This window comes from Diachasmimorpha longicaudata, chromosome 10 (assembly GCF_034640455.1).
Source record: "Diachasmimorpha longicaudata isolate KC_UGA_2023 chromosome 10, iyDiaLong2, whole genome shotgun sequence".
NCBI lineage: Eukaryota > Metazoa > Arthropoda > Insecta > Hymenoptera > Braconidae > Diachasmimorpha > Diachasmimorpha longicaudata.
This window is the reverse complement of record NC_087234.1, coordinates 6,490,620-6,506,796: the sequence shown is the minus strand read 5'-3', so window position 1 is coordinate 6,506,796 and position 16,177 is coordinate 6,490,620. Positions and strand designations below refer to the sequence as shown.

The 16,177-nt window shown below is 38.8% G+C and overlaps 2 protein-coding genes across 6 annotated transcripts in view; one reads left to right on the top strand and one right to left on the bottom strand.

Annotated features, from left to right (window-relative positions):
- LOC135166589 (uncharacterized) overlaps positions 1-16,177 on the bottom strand; it is a 131,454-nt gene that overhangs the window by 82,167 nt on the left and 33,110 nt on the right. The window contains exon 2 of one of the 2 annotated variants that reach the window (XR_010299714.1): positions 901-923. The exons of the other annotated variant lie outside the window; for it this stretch is intronic. The gene's annotated coding sequence lies outside the window, so the exon portion shown is untranslated. The remainder of the gene's footprint in view (positions 1-900; positions 924-16,177) is intronic. 2 annotated transcript variants of the gene reach the window in all.
- Positions 1-16,177, top strand: part of LOC135166598 (carbonic anhydrase-related protein 10) — a 53,203-nt gene that overhangs the window by 34,458 nt on the left and 2,568 nt on the right. For all 4 annotated transcript variants that reach the window (XM_064129010.1, XM_064129008.1, XM_064129009.1 and 1 more), the window contains 3 exons: positions 2,153-2,344; positions 9,346-9,441; positions 12,514-12,580. In XM_064129010.1, coding sequence (XP_063985080.1) covers positions 2,153-2,344; positions 9,346-9,441; positions 12,514-12,580 — 355 coding nt within the window. The remainder of the gene's footprint in view (positions 1-2,152; positions 2,345-9,345; positions 9,442-12,513; positions 12,581-16,177) is intronic.

Here is a 16,177-nt window from a genome sequence, read left to right as displayed (position 1 = left end):
AAGGGGTTTCAGTTAACGCCGATATTCGATAATTAATATTTTAGATTCTAATCCATTAAAAGAGGCGATTGTTTTTGATGAATTATTGGTGATGATGGCTATTCAAGCGACAATTCCAAATTTGATGAGGAAATTTAGGATTACGGATCAATAGAAAAATTCCATGATATCATTTACACCAGATAAATTCATCCAACAGAATTAATTCCCTCGAATAAATGCAAATAAAGATTTATTAATGAAGAACCTTCATTAAAAATAGGCAAAAAATTGAATGAAAAAAAATTATGAATTTTAGTGAAAACTCATTCATTTAATTTAAATGAATTTTCGTTGATTCAAATAAATTATTTCTCTGGTTGTATCAATTCATCCCCAGTGAACCGCAGTTCCTTTCTTTTTTTTTTCTTTTAATTTAGGGGCGAAAATTTTAATTGAAAAAAACCGAGAAAATTGGAAAATCCTGTAGTCAGCCGTCCAGACCGCAGGCTGACGTCATCGCGGGTTAATCGTCCCATCTCGGGTCAGAATTTATCTGGTAGTAGTGGGTGAAGAGGGGGGGTCAGGGTAGGGTTAAACTTTGGCACTTAAATTAAACAATAGAACCGACTCAAACCGGCAGCGTCTTTGGCTTTTGCTTCAACTATTGCCCCCGCCCCTTTCACTCTATACCTTTTCCATTCTGCTGACTGTGCTTTCTGACCTCCACCTTAAAATCTCCACCCACAACTCCACCCAAAACTTAAAACTAAACTCCGAGCGCCGAAAATCCCTCGATTTACGGGATTTTTATTTGTTTATGCAAACAAGAATGATGGAATAAATTAAAACAACTTATCGGGGTTGACGCATCCGCCCCCTCTATTGAATTGCTCCTCAGCCATAATAAATTCGACTCACCCATTTACGTTGCCCTCATTCACCTGAAAATAAATAAAAATAGTGAGGTAAATCAACAATTAATACAGTTTCATAAATTATATTTTTATATCTTAGATTTTTAATGTTTAACCTTTTCCTCCTGATCCCTTACAGTTAAATTCTATGCAAAATTCATGCTTGACCTCTCGAAATTCCAGAACGTCAAACCCATCCCCCCCAAATGGAAACTTTTTCAACCCTTCGAATCACAAATTCTCACCTCAATTCATCAAAAGAATAAAGAAAAAAATAACATCGAAAAACGCCCTCAGGATTTACCCAAACTTCCCTTCAACATCTCCCAATACTAAACTACTTTTTGCCTTTTCTCCTCCCTCATCCAACATCCGAGTTTGTGTTTTGTTCCAGTTGGGGTGGGGGGTTTCCCTTACTCCTGACAGACAAAAACCGGCTAACGTGTTCGCTCCGGGGTAAAAGGAGATGAGAGGGGAGGGAGGAGAGACTTCTACGATAATTGATTAGAGATTTAATTGGACGGAATGGGTGAGTAGGCAGGGGGTGGTAGGGGGGAGAGGGGGAGGGGCGAGGGTAACAGAAGCAAGAGAGTAAAACTGGCATGGGGGGTAGAAAACGAGGGGGTGACTTGGTAGAGGGAAGTCCATTTTCTTGTACGTCCTGTGAACGTGAATTATGACGTCATCAGTTAGAAATAATGAGGTAACCTCGGGTTGAGGATTGAACCAAACTCTACCTCTCCCCCTCCCCCTCCCTACCCCCTTCTGCAACCGCCACTTCGCTCTTCTCTTTTCACTCGGGTTAGACACGTCGGCAGAATTTCCTCGCGATAAACTATTATTTCACAATTAATCGTTCAATTTTTTTGAATATTCGGTCTTGGGTTTAGAGCTTTTTTTTTTTTAATTTCTGAGGGGGTTGTGCTTGTAGCTGAAGTTCTTATTGTATTTCTTATTGAGGGGTGAATTATGGAGGTTTGGTGATTTATGTAGTCCAAGACTGCAGCTGAGGAAAGTTTTTGGGATGAATAGAAATTTGTGAAGGGGTTTATTGATTTTGGGGTTGGGGTATTGGGGGGTTGGGCGTTGATTTTAGTTGGAAAGAAAATTGGAGCGTAAGATTTCTGAATATTTGAAGATGTGGAGTGCTGGGTTTGTAGAAGAACTTCACAAAGATGTTTGTTTGTGAGTTTGTTTGTGACTTATCGACTATTTTTGCAGAAATTGTTTAATCTGATAATTTATTTTTATTGCAGGTCGCTGGACACTTGCACAATACCGGCCAATTTCTAGTCTTTAAAGCGGATAAAGAGTCGAAGGTCAGGGTTAATATCACTGGAGGTCCATTGGCGTATCATTACCAGTTTGAAGAGATTTACATTCATTATGGAATGGACAATAAACTAGGATCGGAGCATCGTGTCAATAATTATCCCTTTCCTGCTGAGGTAATTACAGAAAAATAATTCCATGTTTATATTTTTGTTTAGTATTGATAAAATTAATGTCCTGTAATCAACCAATTGATCGCCCAATTTCAATAAAATATCGAGGAACTCAACAAATTTAGGAAATTGTCTCACAAATAATCTAGACAATGCTTCCAACCCAACAAAGTATATTCCATCTACCGAGAATCGATTAACGTTCTCGCCATTCGCAAAACTATTCTCTCAAACTATTTGCTATCTAGCAACCACCATCGTCTGATCCTGAATTCCATGTTGTGACCAACATAACAAGACTCTCGCAAATGCAGATGCCATCGATACTGATTTTATGATCAATTTTAGAAGACAATATCTGGTTTGTGCAACAAAGGAATGCAAGTTGAAGGGTTTTGAATTGTTTAAGCTGATAGACCAAAATATTTTTGTCCCCCAAACAATGGTTTCCATAAATGGCTTCAACTGATGACAAATTATTATAGAATTATCTCAGATAAATGTAAGATAATTTTTCATCACTGTTTCAAAAATTATTTATCACTGCTGCTTCCATCCCCCGACTAATCTCCCAGTAACTTGCAAAATCATGAAATCAGTCTCAACAATCCCACCCCCCTCTCCCTCGATCTTGATCAAAATACCATCGGATTGAGGCGATCAAAGGGATGGACTTCGTCACAAGTGGTTGAGGGTGGAGATTGTGTCCTTGGTACAGATGTACGCAAATTGCGACCAATTATGCCCCCTGTCAATTTGATGCCCACTTCTGTCTACTCACCCTGTTACGTACATCATAATGATTCCACTCGTATCACCAAGCGTTGTTTGACCATTAGTGAACTACTCCCCATTCCCACCCCCCTCTCACCCTATACTCATCCCCTGTCCACGGCTCACGAGGACCTATGACACTGTTGAGGGCGACTGAACAAATAAACGTCCTCACCTGGTACCAATTGGTCAGCAAATTGAGAATCACGGGGGATGTAATCAGGATCAAATTTGGGGGAGGCCATATAAATGATTTTTTCTCATGAAGCTCATGACTGGGATTTTTTATTGCTGAATGAAAGCATTAAAAAAAATCTCTACCGATCAAGAATATTCGAATGTTCAAGATATTGTTATTCCTCTAGAAATAATTTTTTTTTATCCATTTAGTTCGATGTCAGTAATTATTTATTGGAACACTTGATAAAGATTGGGTAGGGCCACTGGGGGGAGGGAGAACCGAGGGAAAATTCGCGTTAATTTTATTTTCATTATATCTCGTCCTTCGCTTCCCGTACTAAAAGGAAAATGAAATGAAATTCAAAAAGGAGGAACAATTTTTTAACTTCATTTTGATACAGTTTTTTTTTTATGAAGATGCAATGGAGTGCATCCCTCCAAGGGCTATAAGAGGCCACTCGTAGGCATGACAGACAATCGCACAGCTACGAGGGTCGTTCAACTATAAACGACCCACTACAATTACGAGGCATCGTGCCTCCCAACCGAGGCTTTTCCCAACGCTCTCACCGGGAGGTACTCTATGGCGCTCACGTCAGCCGAGAATAATTAAGCAAATTTGCGTTTGCCTGGGCTTGATGAAAATTTTTCGTCGTCGTTTCAGTTTTTTTCGGAACTATTTTTTTTTTTTCAACCCTTCGTGGGACAGTACAATCCGAGAATGAAGGTAGGGGTTTAAGAGTGAACGCGATGTGATGGCGATCGCCATATTAAATGTGGGTTTTAAAGGGTTTATGAGAACCGGCTGGGTAGTACGATCGATTCTAGGAATTTCTCGAGTTATGGAATATTTCGAAATTAATTAGTATGAGTTTGAGATTTTTATTTAACGTTGCCGTTTGTACGATGTGAGTTTACAGCGGCTATTTACATTTTTTTTTTTCAGTGGCTCTGGCCCAATGACCTTTAGGAGCATATGTATAATGAAGTTTTTTTTAAAGGGATATTGCAACGAGTAATCGACGAATAAATGTCGCTTGAGGGCAGTATTCCGTGCTTCATCATTTTCATCCGAGAGCACAGAGAAAACATTTCAAAATCTCTATCAGAAACTCTTGAAAGTCTTCAAATATTTAAATAATTTTCAGATTATGCACCAGAAAATTTAAAAGATCAAAAAATGTAGAGGGTAAATTTTAACTAATGAAGGTACATTTGCAAAAAAAACCTAAAACGTAAATTTGAACGAATACAAAAGCCTCCACTCTAAAGTAATAAAAATCATATTCAGTGTCAAATTTTGAGTGCCTATAACATAGGAAATTAATTAACCTCGAGGCGTTAGTATTTCATAATTTCATTTTTAGGTGAAAAAAAAAATAGTGTCACGCAACAGGAGAATTTCAAGGGGTGCGGAAAATAACCCCCGCGCGACCCTGTGGGCTGCGGTAACGACGGTAATTAATTGAAATTAATGACACTAGTCACGTTGAGTTGACCGCATTAAGTAGCACTTGACAAATTAAACATTGATTAACGCTCTCGGGTGGAAGGGAGATGGAATTAACATTTTAAACGACCGGGGGAATATGAAATTTGAATAAATAGAAGTATTTTCAGTGACCACGGAAATTATTTAAATAGCGGTGAAAAATTTTCCGGGTAAAATGACTGAGTGAATCATTCAGAGCTTTTGGAAACCGGGGAAGGGATTATTTTGATGAGACATGCAATGCATATAAATAAATTTCAAGAATCACCAACAATACGTCGGGGCATTATCCCCCAAGCACTCGATCGTGATTAATTTAATAAAATTTCTCCTTCGTAAAGCCTTTCCGATGATGTCCCATAATTTTTCATTAAATTTTTTCAATTTCACTTTTTTAAATTCAAAAAAATTCCCACGTAATTTTTCCCTCCTGATTCAGGATGGGAATGCATTTGATGGGGCGTTCTCCAATGTCTTGAGGTACTGCAAACGTATATTGGTATACGTCATCTATAATTGGTACGTCAGGAGTGGTCCATGACTGCATCCCGTGGCATATGGGCATGCCATCACGATTTCTGGCACAATGCACTATTCTACCGTGATAGATATACGAGCGCAATCCCACCTGTCTTCCTACCCTAAGCTCCCCCCACTCCCCCTCACCGCCCATCAACTATATTAACGTTAGGCCCTACGCCTGGGACGCAACTGCATGCGTACCATTCCCCTCGTATCATGACTTGTACCATCTAAAATGCTGCCGATGCACCCTAGCCCCATAACGAGAATAACCTGATTTCATTTCATATCCTCAATGCAACCACCTCAATTCCCTATTCCCTATTTTGGTAAATCTATGAATTGGGGTTGAAGTTCATCCCAGTGGACAAATAGAGTAATTCTGGATCCCGAACACAGGGGAAAACTACTTTATCTGGAGATGCAGCAATATCCCCCTTGATTACGTATTAATAAATAATTAGAGACTCGAGGGTAGTTTTTTTTTTTTCATTAATTCGATGCAGAGTTCATCGACAAGTCAAAGTCCACTTTTCACACCTGATAAAATCACTTGTGAAAGTTTTAACAAAATTGATCACTCAAACGATTAAAAAGAAATTCTACTCTTGATTTTTCAACCCTATCGTCAATTCTCTGAGCTATCGAATGCAACCCTCACAATTATCAATTTACTCAAGTGATCGCCCTCTCGTTGAAGATAAAAGAAGGAGAAGAGTGAAAAAGGCGAGAGGTGTAATCGTCGTGATTTTCCCCATCAATCCCCCTACCCCCTTCTCCCCTCCCTGTCCCCCCGAGGACTTATCTATCTGAAGGAGTGGATGGTCACAGAAATGGTCACTCTTGAGCACTCCATCACCTTGCCCTGGTCCTTGGTGCTCGGTTCTCTGGCATCAAAGCATCATTCGTCCTTCAAATACGCGCCCTGAGAACCAGCACAAGTGTATATACCCGCTTGTGTGTCTCTCCTAATCCCCTTTTGGCACCCTATATCCTTTAACCAATGTATATATAATATGTGGAGCAGTGAGTACATGCATATACCTCAAATATTACTCCCTACCAAAGAGCATAATACCGATTTTGATTAAACTGAGTCAATTACCCGAGTACCTCTCAGTTCTCAATTCCTATTACATTCGGCCAATTTTCGATTCCAAGAGGATTTCAATTTCATATGTTTGAATTGAATTTTTACACGTTCATTGGGAATAGGTTTCATGGATACTCGAATCCATGGGTGGAAAAATATCCCATCGGGTAAAATACGAAGAGTCTTCCGCCTCCTCTGCACAGAGAGGAAAATTCTTTAAAAATTAAGTGCCTGTTCCGTAATTTGTCAGTAAAATGATATTACTTTCAGGAAAAGTATGGAATGTTCAGTGATAACATGCGTAACTATTCCGTAATTTTTATTGAATGCTGTTCTCACTGGAAGATTACAGAACAGGGGCGTAATTTTTCAAGAATTTTTCACTCCGTGTGAAAGTACTATTTTTGATTATTCAAATTCTCCTGCTGCCTCTTACTTCCGCTGTTATTTTGGTGATTTACCATCAGGTAAAAATAATAACTGATCTCCATCGCAACATAATTATCTTCTGATAGGGATTTCCGTATTAACGAGGAAATTGCAATCGAATACGTCTCTCCATGTGTCGAGGGACTTCAATTTTTCCTCCAAAGATTCTAATAATAATTCAATGCAGGATGTTAATCATTGACGACTCCATTAAAAACTCAATGAATTCTCAACTCAACGCTGGATCATCCAGACCGTACCTTGCGTCAGTGATAATTTAGCATTTAAGATAGTCCGATAGTCTGGTGCAAAGTGGTGGGGAATTGAAGAAGAGGCGGGGGGGGGGGGCAAGCGGAATGAGGCTTTCACAGTAAATCCGAGAATAGCAAAGATACATATAGACACTGAGAGTTGAGGTTTAAGTTTGGGTTTAAGTTTCACTGTATTTACATTATTCCGTATTCACAGGCCATCTCCAAACCAAAGCAAAATTTTCCAAACACCAACTTTGTGTATTATTTTATATTTATGGTATGCACTTGGGACACTGCGATTTTACTTATTTCCGGTGGAGTAAATAACAGGAATGAAGTTTAAGATATCGGAGTAAAATTTGTTTTTAATGAGGTCATGAAGTAGTTGGTTATATTTTCCATTCATTCGTCGACAATTGAATTTCAACTCAATACATTCACCATTGGGAATTAAAAAAAAAAAAGTACGCAGGCTATTGAGTGAAGTAATGAGGTGAATTCATCGGTAAATACATGGAGATATCGGAAAATTTAATTTGCGAATTTATTTGTATAATTGATGAGGCAAATGGTTGAGAGAGAAGATGGCATTGAAATTTTGAAAATTATTTTAATAGCTTCGGGTATTTTGACGAGTGGTAGGAAGATTTGGGGTTCAAATAAATTTCTCTAATTATCATTCAATCAACTCCTGCGATCATCCAGAAAAATAATTTCTCAAGTTGCCGTTGTCACTCCTCCACCGCCAAATTTCTCATCCGACTTGAGACGAAAATTCTTAAATATCGATGACATTATCTACCATCAAAGCCGTCTTTCATCTTTACTGTCTTTTCACCTGCTCTCTTTTACATTCATCGTATCTTTATTTTTTTTTATCACAACCGTTAGTTCCTATCTCTCTCCCTCTTTTCACACCTTCAACTCGTCTACTTTCACCCTTCGTCAGTTCTCGTTTCTTTATTCGTATATTTTTCCGGTAAAAAGACGGAGGTAAAATTTTTTTGAAGGAAAAATATACGGGCGTGTTATCAGGACAACGCCCCCTCTACCCCTTGGCAGCTCCCTCCCTCGTTTCTCTCTCTGTGCCTCCTGTCTGAATGTCTGATCAAAGGGAACATACTATCCCAGAGGTATCTCCAGGAATTTCTTATCCGCTAGCAGTCAACTTTTTTTTCTTCATCACCTTCTTTATTTTTCCCACTTCTTTTTTTTTGCCTCAAAAAATATTCAGATTATTGCTGACACCAGTTCTATTCTTTCCCTATTCAAGGAGCCTTAATCAGTATTGATAGAAACATCTGCATTGAATGTCAATTTGTTTTTTATCTGAGAAATACTTTATGTCGTTTTTTTCACCTACTCATCATGATGAGGAGAAAAAAAAAATCTGGTGCTTTTCTATCTCTATTGGCATCCATTTCTCCCCACAGCACTTTGCCGTCACCAGAGCGTAATCATTCTGCGGTGGGAGATGTTGAGAGATAAAAGCAGAGGCTTTTTCGTCAGGAGATGAAGAGATTCAACGATTTTTTTTTTTTCTATTGAGTGCGAGATGATGTACTGATGAATTTTCCGAACTAATTTTCCCAATTTTAAAGGCAATTTTTTTTCAACCCTCAAAACAAATAAACTATCTAGATGCTGTGTTATCTCGAATCTCGTGCATCAAATACTCGGAGAAATTTATTTAGCTATTCTATTGCGCACAACAAATTTTTCATTCTCAACAACGATGATAGGAGAAGAAGAGAAGGAAATAGGAGTGATAGGAGATGAAAAAGGGGATTCCCCCTATTTCAGTAGTACTCGTCATACTTTGATCAGATGCAGTGGATTTACGCTTCTTCTCTCCCGACCCTTCGCTCCTTCTCGAGTCTTTGAAGCATGCCTCGTCGCATCTCTGGTATTTTCATCCCATCCCAGACCTCTCCTCTTCACCCTCCCACCATACCCACCCCCCCATTCCCCCTTTCACCCCTCTTTCTTCACCACACCATACACCCTATCCTTTAGAGAACGCTCCCAGTGGGATCTTAAACCCTCCAACCTCTCCTACACTGAGCATACTCGACGGGTGCCCACAAAGTGCCAGATAATTTATTGTGTTTTCGGTTTATCGTGCCCCTCCACTTCCACTCGAATATAAAGATATATTTCAGTATATTTCTTCAAATGGTCTACTCTGTATGACATACTTTTACGAACAAAAAAACTAATGCCCACAATATTTTCGCACATTTTTTTTTAAATGCTTCAGATCCAGGTTTATGGATTCAATGCTGAGTTGTATCATAATATGAGTGAGGCGCAGCACAAGAGCCAGGGACTCGTCGCTATTTCAATCATGGTTCAGGTGAGTTGAAGTTTTCGTTCAATTTTGAATTGCTTTTATCTCAATTCACCATAAAATTGAAAATAGTACAGATGAACAGATAAATACAGAGTTGAGATTTTATCATAAAAGCTCTGTGTACCACTCGGTATAAATTATGAAATCCAGATTCATGATCCAAAGTCAAGATAAATTATCTCGAGAATTAAGTGAAGAAAATATCAGATCACGAGCTTATATTTTTGGTATAAAATTTTGGAAAATTTTCAACGATTGATGACAGAGGTGAATAGAAAATGGAAATAACGTTAATAAATATGGAATTCCAGAAAAAACCACTCCAGTCCCTCTGATAGAAAATCAATGCTATAAATGGCAGTGACGGTAAATTAATCACTAGAGTGAGTCAATGAACTGGATAACCATGTTGTGCAATTAAAAGCATCACTCTATTCTCAATTTTTGCATTTTCACATCCTCCGCAAACTCGAGGATTCCATGAATCCATAACTACAGTTATTATTGGACATTCATAACCGCGAGAAACCATACTGACCTTCTTTTTATTCCAACGAATACATTTTACGTTTTACCACTTTTAGACGACTCTGCTTGATATCAGATGCAAGGGGGGAGGTAGGAGGGGGTGTGAGGATCTTAACTCTACGAGGTAATTGTCAATTTAAACGCTCCCCTTGCACTCACTTGAGGTTTTCATTAGACTCAACGATGACGGCATATACCAGGTGGATAATTTAGTTGAAATTATGTCGATAGACAGTCAGAAAGTCATGAATTTGATCTGAATTGACAAAATATTGCAGATGTTTCGGGGGAGGAATTTTATCACGATAATTTAAAATTTGTAGTTACGTAAATAGGAGTCAGGGGAATCCGCTAGTAGAAATTGAAATATGATATTCCCGGGGGAATTAGTTAGATAGTTATCTCAGATATTTTTTCGAGATGAACTTGAAGAAAAATTGGATTAAAATTCATGATAAATACCAGCATGAAACCACGTAATCGCAATGCCTTAATCAAGGTTATTTTCGTTAGTCTCTCCTCATCTTCGTAGGCAGCTTAATTTCAGAGGCGCCAGTTAATAAATAAACCGGTAGAAGTGATTTCACCGAGTTGATGTACCAGTAGCTAAACCTCAGATAGAGTGAGACACGAGTGGTTCACAGGTACATAAGGGGATGAAGGGAATGGGGGATGGAGAAAGAGAGAGGTAAACCAGAAGTGTACGCTTCTGTGGGGAATAAATATGCCATGGCCCCTGGGGATTTTAATGACGAGAGAGAAAACTGGGAATAAAATTTTCTTGGTTGCTTTTTAATACGAGGGGGGGGGGGGCGGGGGAGGGAGGGGAGCAAATGGTTTCGGTTGAATCCTTCTACTTTACTCATTTATTTTCACTCAGTTTAAATGAAGGAGTGCTTTCAACGATTATTCAAAGAAATAAACGACATGATAAATACTGAGATGGAAAATTAGGGGGTGGATTCGTCGAAGGTCACGATTAATTTGTTCTTGTGGGGAGAGATGGAAATTTTTTTGGCAATAAATGTAGTACAGTACTTGGTTAATTCAAGCTCCATTAATTTATACCGGACAATAAATTAATATGTTGTGACACATTTATGCGACACATGATGAAGAAGAGAAAAATCTGAATACATCTTCAACATCCTGGATAGAAACCTTAACAGGTGCTCGATCTCTCGATGAACGGGTAAGGACTCGTAAAAGGGCCCGGGGGGTGGGAAGGGGGGGGGCTGAGTAGCAGAAGAAGTGGGGGGCTAGAGGTAGAGGAGAAGTCTGACAACTGTAATTCAGACGGATTATACCCCCGAGACACGAGAAGAGGAGTCGAGTGAGGAAGAAGAGAGTGAGATATAGTTTGTTACCTAAATGAACGAGTATTCCCACTGAGAGGAGATGCCGTCATTCACCCAAAAGTTCAAAGACAGATTGCACTAGAGAAAACGCAGAGTGAAAAATTTATAAAGTAAACTTTGTAAAATTTCTGGTTTTGCTTTTCAATTCTTTTTCTCTCATCCTTTTTTTTTTCGTCTTTTATTTTTGTTAACACGCTCACTCTGGCATCTAAATATTCAACATCCGGGACGGGAGTCACCCTCTTGAGTCTGAGGACGTGAGAACTCGACGGGATTAAGGGATACGGATGTACGGGACAGGGGGGGGGAGGGAGGGGGGGGCGGAATGAGGTTATCTCGGAGTTTATGCACATTCCTGGGGGGAATTTGTGTCAATTTTTTGTTTATCCATGTTGGTAAAGTGAAAAGACATCCGGGAGAGACTTTGGCGTGATAAACACAACATGATGATGCATTATCTGATACAGTATTTTAGATACTGACACTTAAATTTATCTAAACTGATTTTTTTACATAAATTTTAGCTGGAAAACTTCGACCTAATACAGGCAGGTGGTTTTGAAGATAATTAATGTGATTGACTTTTTTAATTGTTCTTTCAATTTATCATATCGAGCATAATTACCCATCCCTTCTCCTTATCTTATTTCAAACTAAGATAATATCTCAAAATTCCGCTAAAATGATTTGACATTTCGATTTTGCCCTGGTAACATCAATAACTCTTGCAACTATCGTAATTGTCATGACGGAAAATTGACGATTCCGACATCTCCACTCTCACTCTTAGCCGATGATGTTCATAATTTATGATTTAACCTCTCAGTTGGCTATCGCGATAAGAATGAGAGAGTTTTACGAAGTGCCGTATAACGACACCTGCCATGGAAGTTGGAAACGACTGGAAAGCTCGTTCGTCTTTGGGGGGGTATTTGGGATGGGGTGGATGGGGGTGCTCTTTGTAGCGTGCACTTAGCCATCCACGCCCTCCCCCCCTCCCTCCCCCTACCACCCAGCTCCACCCACTGCCACCCATACAACTTTATACACACTCGACATTCATGAGAAATCGATGAAAAACGAATTAGGGGTCCTGACGAGAGGAACACATACATAAAAAAAATGTGATAAAAAGGAGGACATCTTCTTTTTTTTCCCTAGCCATAACGGGATTTTTTTTTTTTTTCAGCTTGGTGAGAGGCCGAACCCCGAACTCAGGATCATAACCAGTGTGTTCAACAAGGTACAATACCGATGTAAGTACATATTTTCAGATTTATTTTTTCCAATATAAAATGGAAACATCTGTGACAGGGAAATCATTCAGATAATGTTCCAATAAATAACTGAATATAATTATGTACTTATCTGATATAAATGTAGATGAAATATAGCGTGGTCTACGTATATATAGTGCAGCCTAGTAAACTATCAAATATAAAAAATTTTCAATTAAAATAATTCGTCTTTTTCGCCCGAATTTAGACTCTCTCGCCTCTTCTTTCTCCTAATTAACCCCAAATATTAATTTAAAGAGAAAATTTTGTAAAGACAACCTCCCGCAAATTGCAATATTTTTTTTTTCACTGAAGGAGTGACACTAATTCGGTGGGTGTTACGTGTCCGAAAATGAAAAAACCCTGATGGGAGAAAGGAAAGTGGTGTATGCGGATGCAGAGTGGGGGAAAGGATGGAGTCGTTGAAAAGAGGGTAGCAAAGAAAAAACTAAAAAAGACGAGGGGGAAGGAGTCACTGGTGCAATTAGTGAGGGTCTTTCCAAAAGGTAGAGGATGCAGCGTATTTTTTTCGCTCTTTTCTTGCTCTCCTCTTTTTTTTTCGCTTTTTTTTTTTTAACGTCGTCCTCGGGTACTCTCTTTTGCCACCACGAGTGGCACATCAGATGAATACGCGCTTCACGCACCAGATAACTCGTGTAGCATATCCGCCGGATGTATAGGGGTTGAGGGTAAAAACCAGCAAGTGGCAGAGACGTTAAAAAGCATCCGGATAATAAATAAAATGGTCGGAGAGAGAAAGAGTAATGCAGCTGTGACAATATTCTACACAAAAATGTCATTAATCTAACTTGAGCTTTCACTTTATTTTATTAAAAGTTTATTTTTTCACTGTTTGTTTTGGGCAAATAAAATCAAATGTGCGGTTTGAAATAACCGAGAAACCATCTAATTATCTACGATAATTTCCAAAATGAATAACTTGATTATACATTCGTCGTATTTTCGCTGAATACCCGAAGAGTTTTGATGTTTTTAAATAAAATAATGATCGAATTATCCGACAGTTATCGAGATTATTTTTTTGGCTAAAAAATAGACAACTGTATTATTTCACCACAATGGCCTCGACATTTTCACCATCTGGGTGAGATATTGAACCAGCTCTTAGGAAAATTGACCGTGTCGTAATAGCCCCCCAGTGACAATAATGATGATAGAGATGATGTACAATGATAATAATAGTAACAATAAAACCATCTCTCGTTGCCAGTGTCTCTCGTGGTATATAATCCGTTAGGGGTTAAAATCACAATTCACAAGCGACGAGACTCACGGGAGAAGTACCCTGACACCCATTAGTGAAAGGGAAAGAGTAAAACAATTTAGAAAATGTCGAATGTTCACTTTTAGCTGATGAAACCCATTTATTATGTTTTTATCTTGTAACTCAACTCATTGTGGCAAATTACAAGAAAAAAATACACGACCTCATTATGCCCCCGTGGTAACTCGTGAAGAATGAAAAAGTGAATTATCTCAAAAATTATCTAAAATGAGCCAGATAATATTATTGATAATGAAAAAAATGAATATAATGGTTAAAAACTCATTGGAAAAAATATCGTGCAATAAATATTCGTTACGTTTACCACTCACACTCGGATTTCCCTTCTATTTCACCTTTCAACCCCCAGGAGTGAGGGATGATGCAGTAAAAGGAGAGCTTGCCAGCCGGGTAAAGGGCGTAGAGATACGATAGGACAGCTTCAGACAAAATGACAAATAATAACGTGAGAGAACTCGACGACGGTGAAATATCAACTGACGACAGTAGAAAGGGAGGGTGAGAGAAGAGAATGTGAAATGGGGGGATGAAAGAAAGATGCTCGCATGATTAATGAGAAGCATTAACTTCGTCGTGAATGTGGAAAACAAATTGTAAATGAATTCCACTCTCTTCCACGTAATTCCTGTAATTCACTTACTTTCATAATTCTTCTCTGATTTTTTTTTTCATTTGATTGTGCCCCAAAGAATGAAAACGAAACAATCGACTGAGAATTTCTTATCATCAAGGATTATGCTGCTATCTAGATTACAAATACTGCACGATATCACATATCATATCGATCATTTACTCACTAAATAGTATTTACTGAGACGTATTTACTGCGATGAAAAACAAAATTACTATTATCTGAAATTTGGAATAATTTTATTCCCGCGTATTTCCAAAAACCACATGGGTAAAATTCATACGTAGTATTTTCGAGGGAAAGTATATCCGTCGTCATGAAAAAAACCCTTTAATCCCTCTCTCCCCCAATTCTATCAACCCCCGAAAGAATCGCCCTTTCCACATCTCAAATCGCCTCGAAAGCATGTCTTCCCCTATTTACACGAGCCAAAGTGGATACCACATAACTATAGCAATAACTAGACAACTAGAAATGATACCAGCGATACTCGAACGTGGCAACTAGGGACTGAAGGGATGAAAAGAAGGGCGAGAGTAGGAGAAATCCGAGAATACAGGGTTTGTATACTTAGGGCACACGTGTGTACGTATTCACCGTTTCTACGTACGTACGAAGTGAGTGAATGCAATGTACCCAACTTGAGTGAAACGAGTTAGGAATGGTGGGAGGTGGATGGGTGGTTGAGGGGATGGTATAGGGGTGAGTTGAGACTGAAAACCTGCCTACAACTTGTGGTATACGCCACGTAACCCATTTCAGGAGGGGTTTGGTGAGGTTGCAATGTCTACCCTTACGTTTCCAAATGTATTATGCACGTTTTGTGTGCTCTCTCCTCCACCCCTTTCACCCCTTCCTCCCTCACCACCACCTCCCTCCCCCGTCATTTCAACTTTCCTTTCCCCCTATGTTTGTTTTTTTTTCGTTCTATCTCGCTCTTTTATTACGACTCTTTTTCTCTCTCGCCTGTTTTTTTTTTTTTTTTTTTCGGTCTCTTTATGCAAGATTCTCGTGCGAATGTTTACGTATACCAAATGTATCGGCGGTAGGGGGTGGGTTGGAAGTGAGGGGGGTTGAGGGAGAGCTCATTCTTGAGGTTGAGGGATGTGTTTACCCGTAGAGTTTGTACAGAGTGGTGAAAGTTACTCGTGTATTATGTAAGATCACTCTGGGAGGTGGTATTTGTGCTGTGGGTAAAGGTAAATAAGAAAAATCAACGAGTTTTTGGAAGGGAAAGTTGAGGTTAAAGTATGAATATCATCATCTTATTATCAAAAATAATTTTTTAAATTGAATTTTTTTTAATTGACAGGGGAAATTTTGAAGATAACGCAGTGCTCTAGCGATTGAAATTTTAAATGTATCGCGAGATTATTAAAATAATTTTGAAGATAACGAAAATAGAAGAAAAAAGAACAAGGGGAGTAAAATGTATCATAATGTAGTGCTTTCAACCTCCAATTTTCCTGGCCATTCGCCGGAAAATATTATCACCCACCCCGGAACATTTTTTTTTTCTATAAAAAAACACAGAGGGTGTTTTTTTCCATAAAGACTGAACTCATCAGAATGTAAACACATACACATTTGTGTGATGGAACGAGCAAATGGATGGAGTGGGAGCACTTTAGACCCCTCA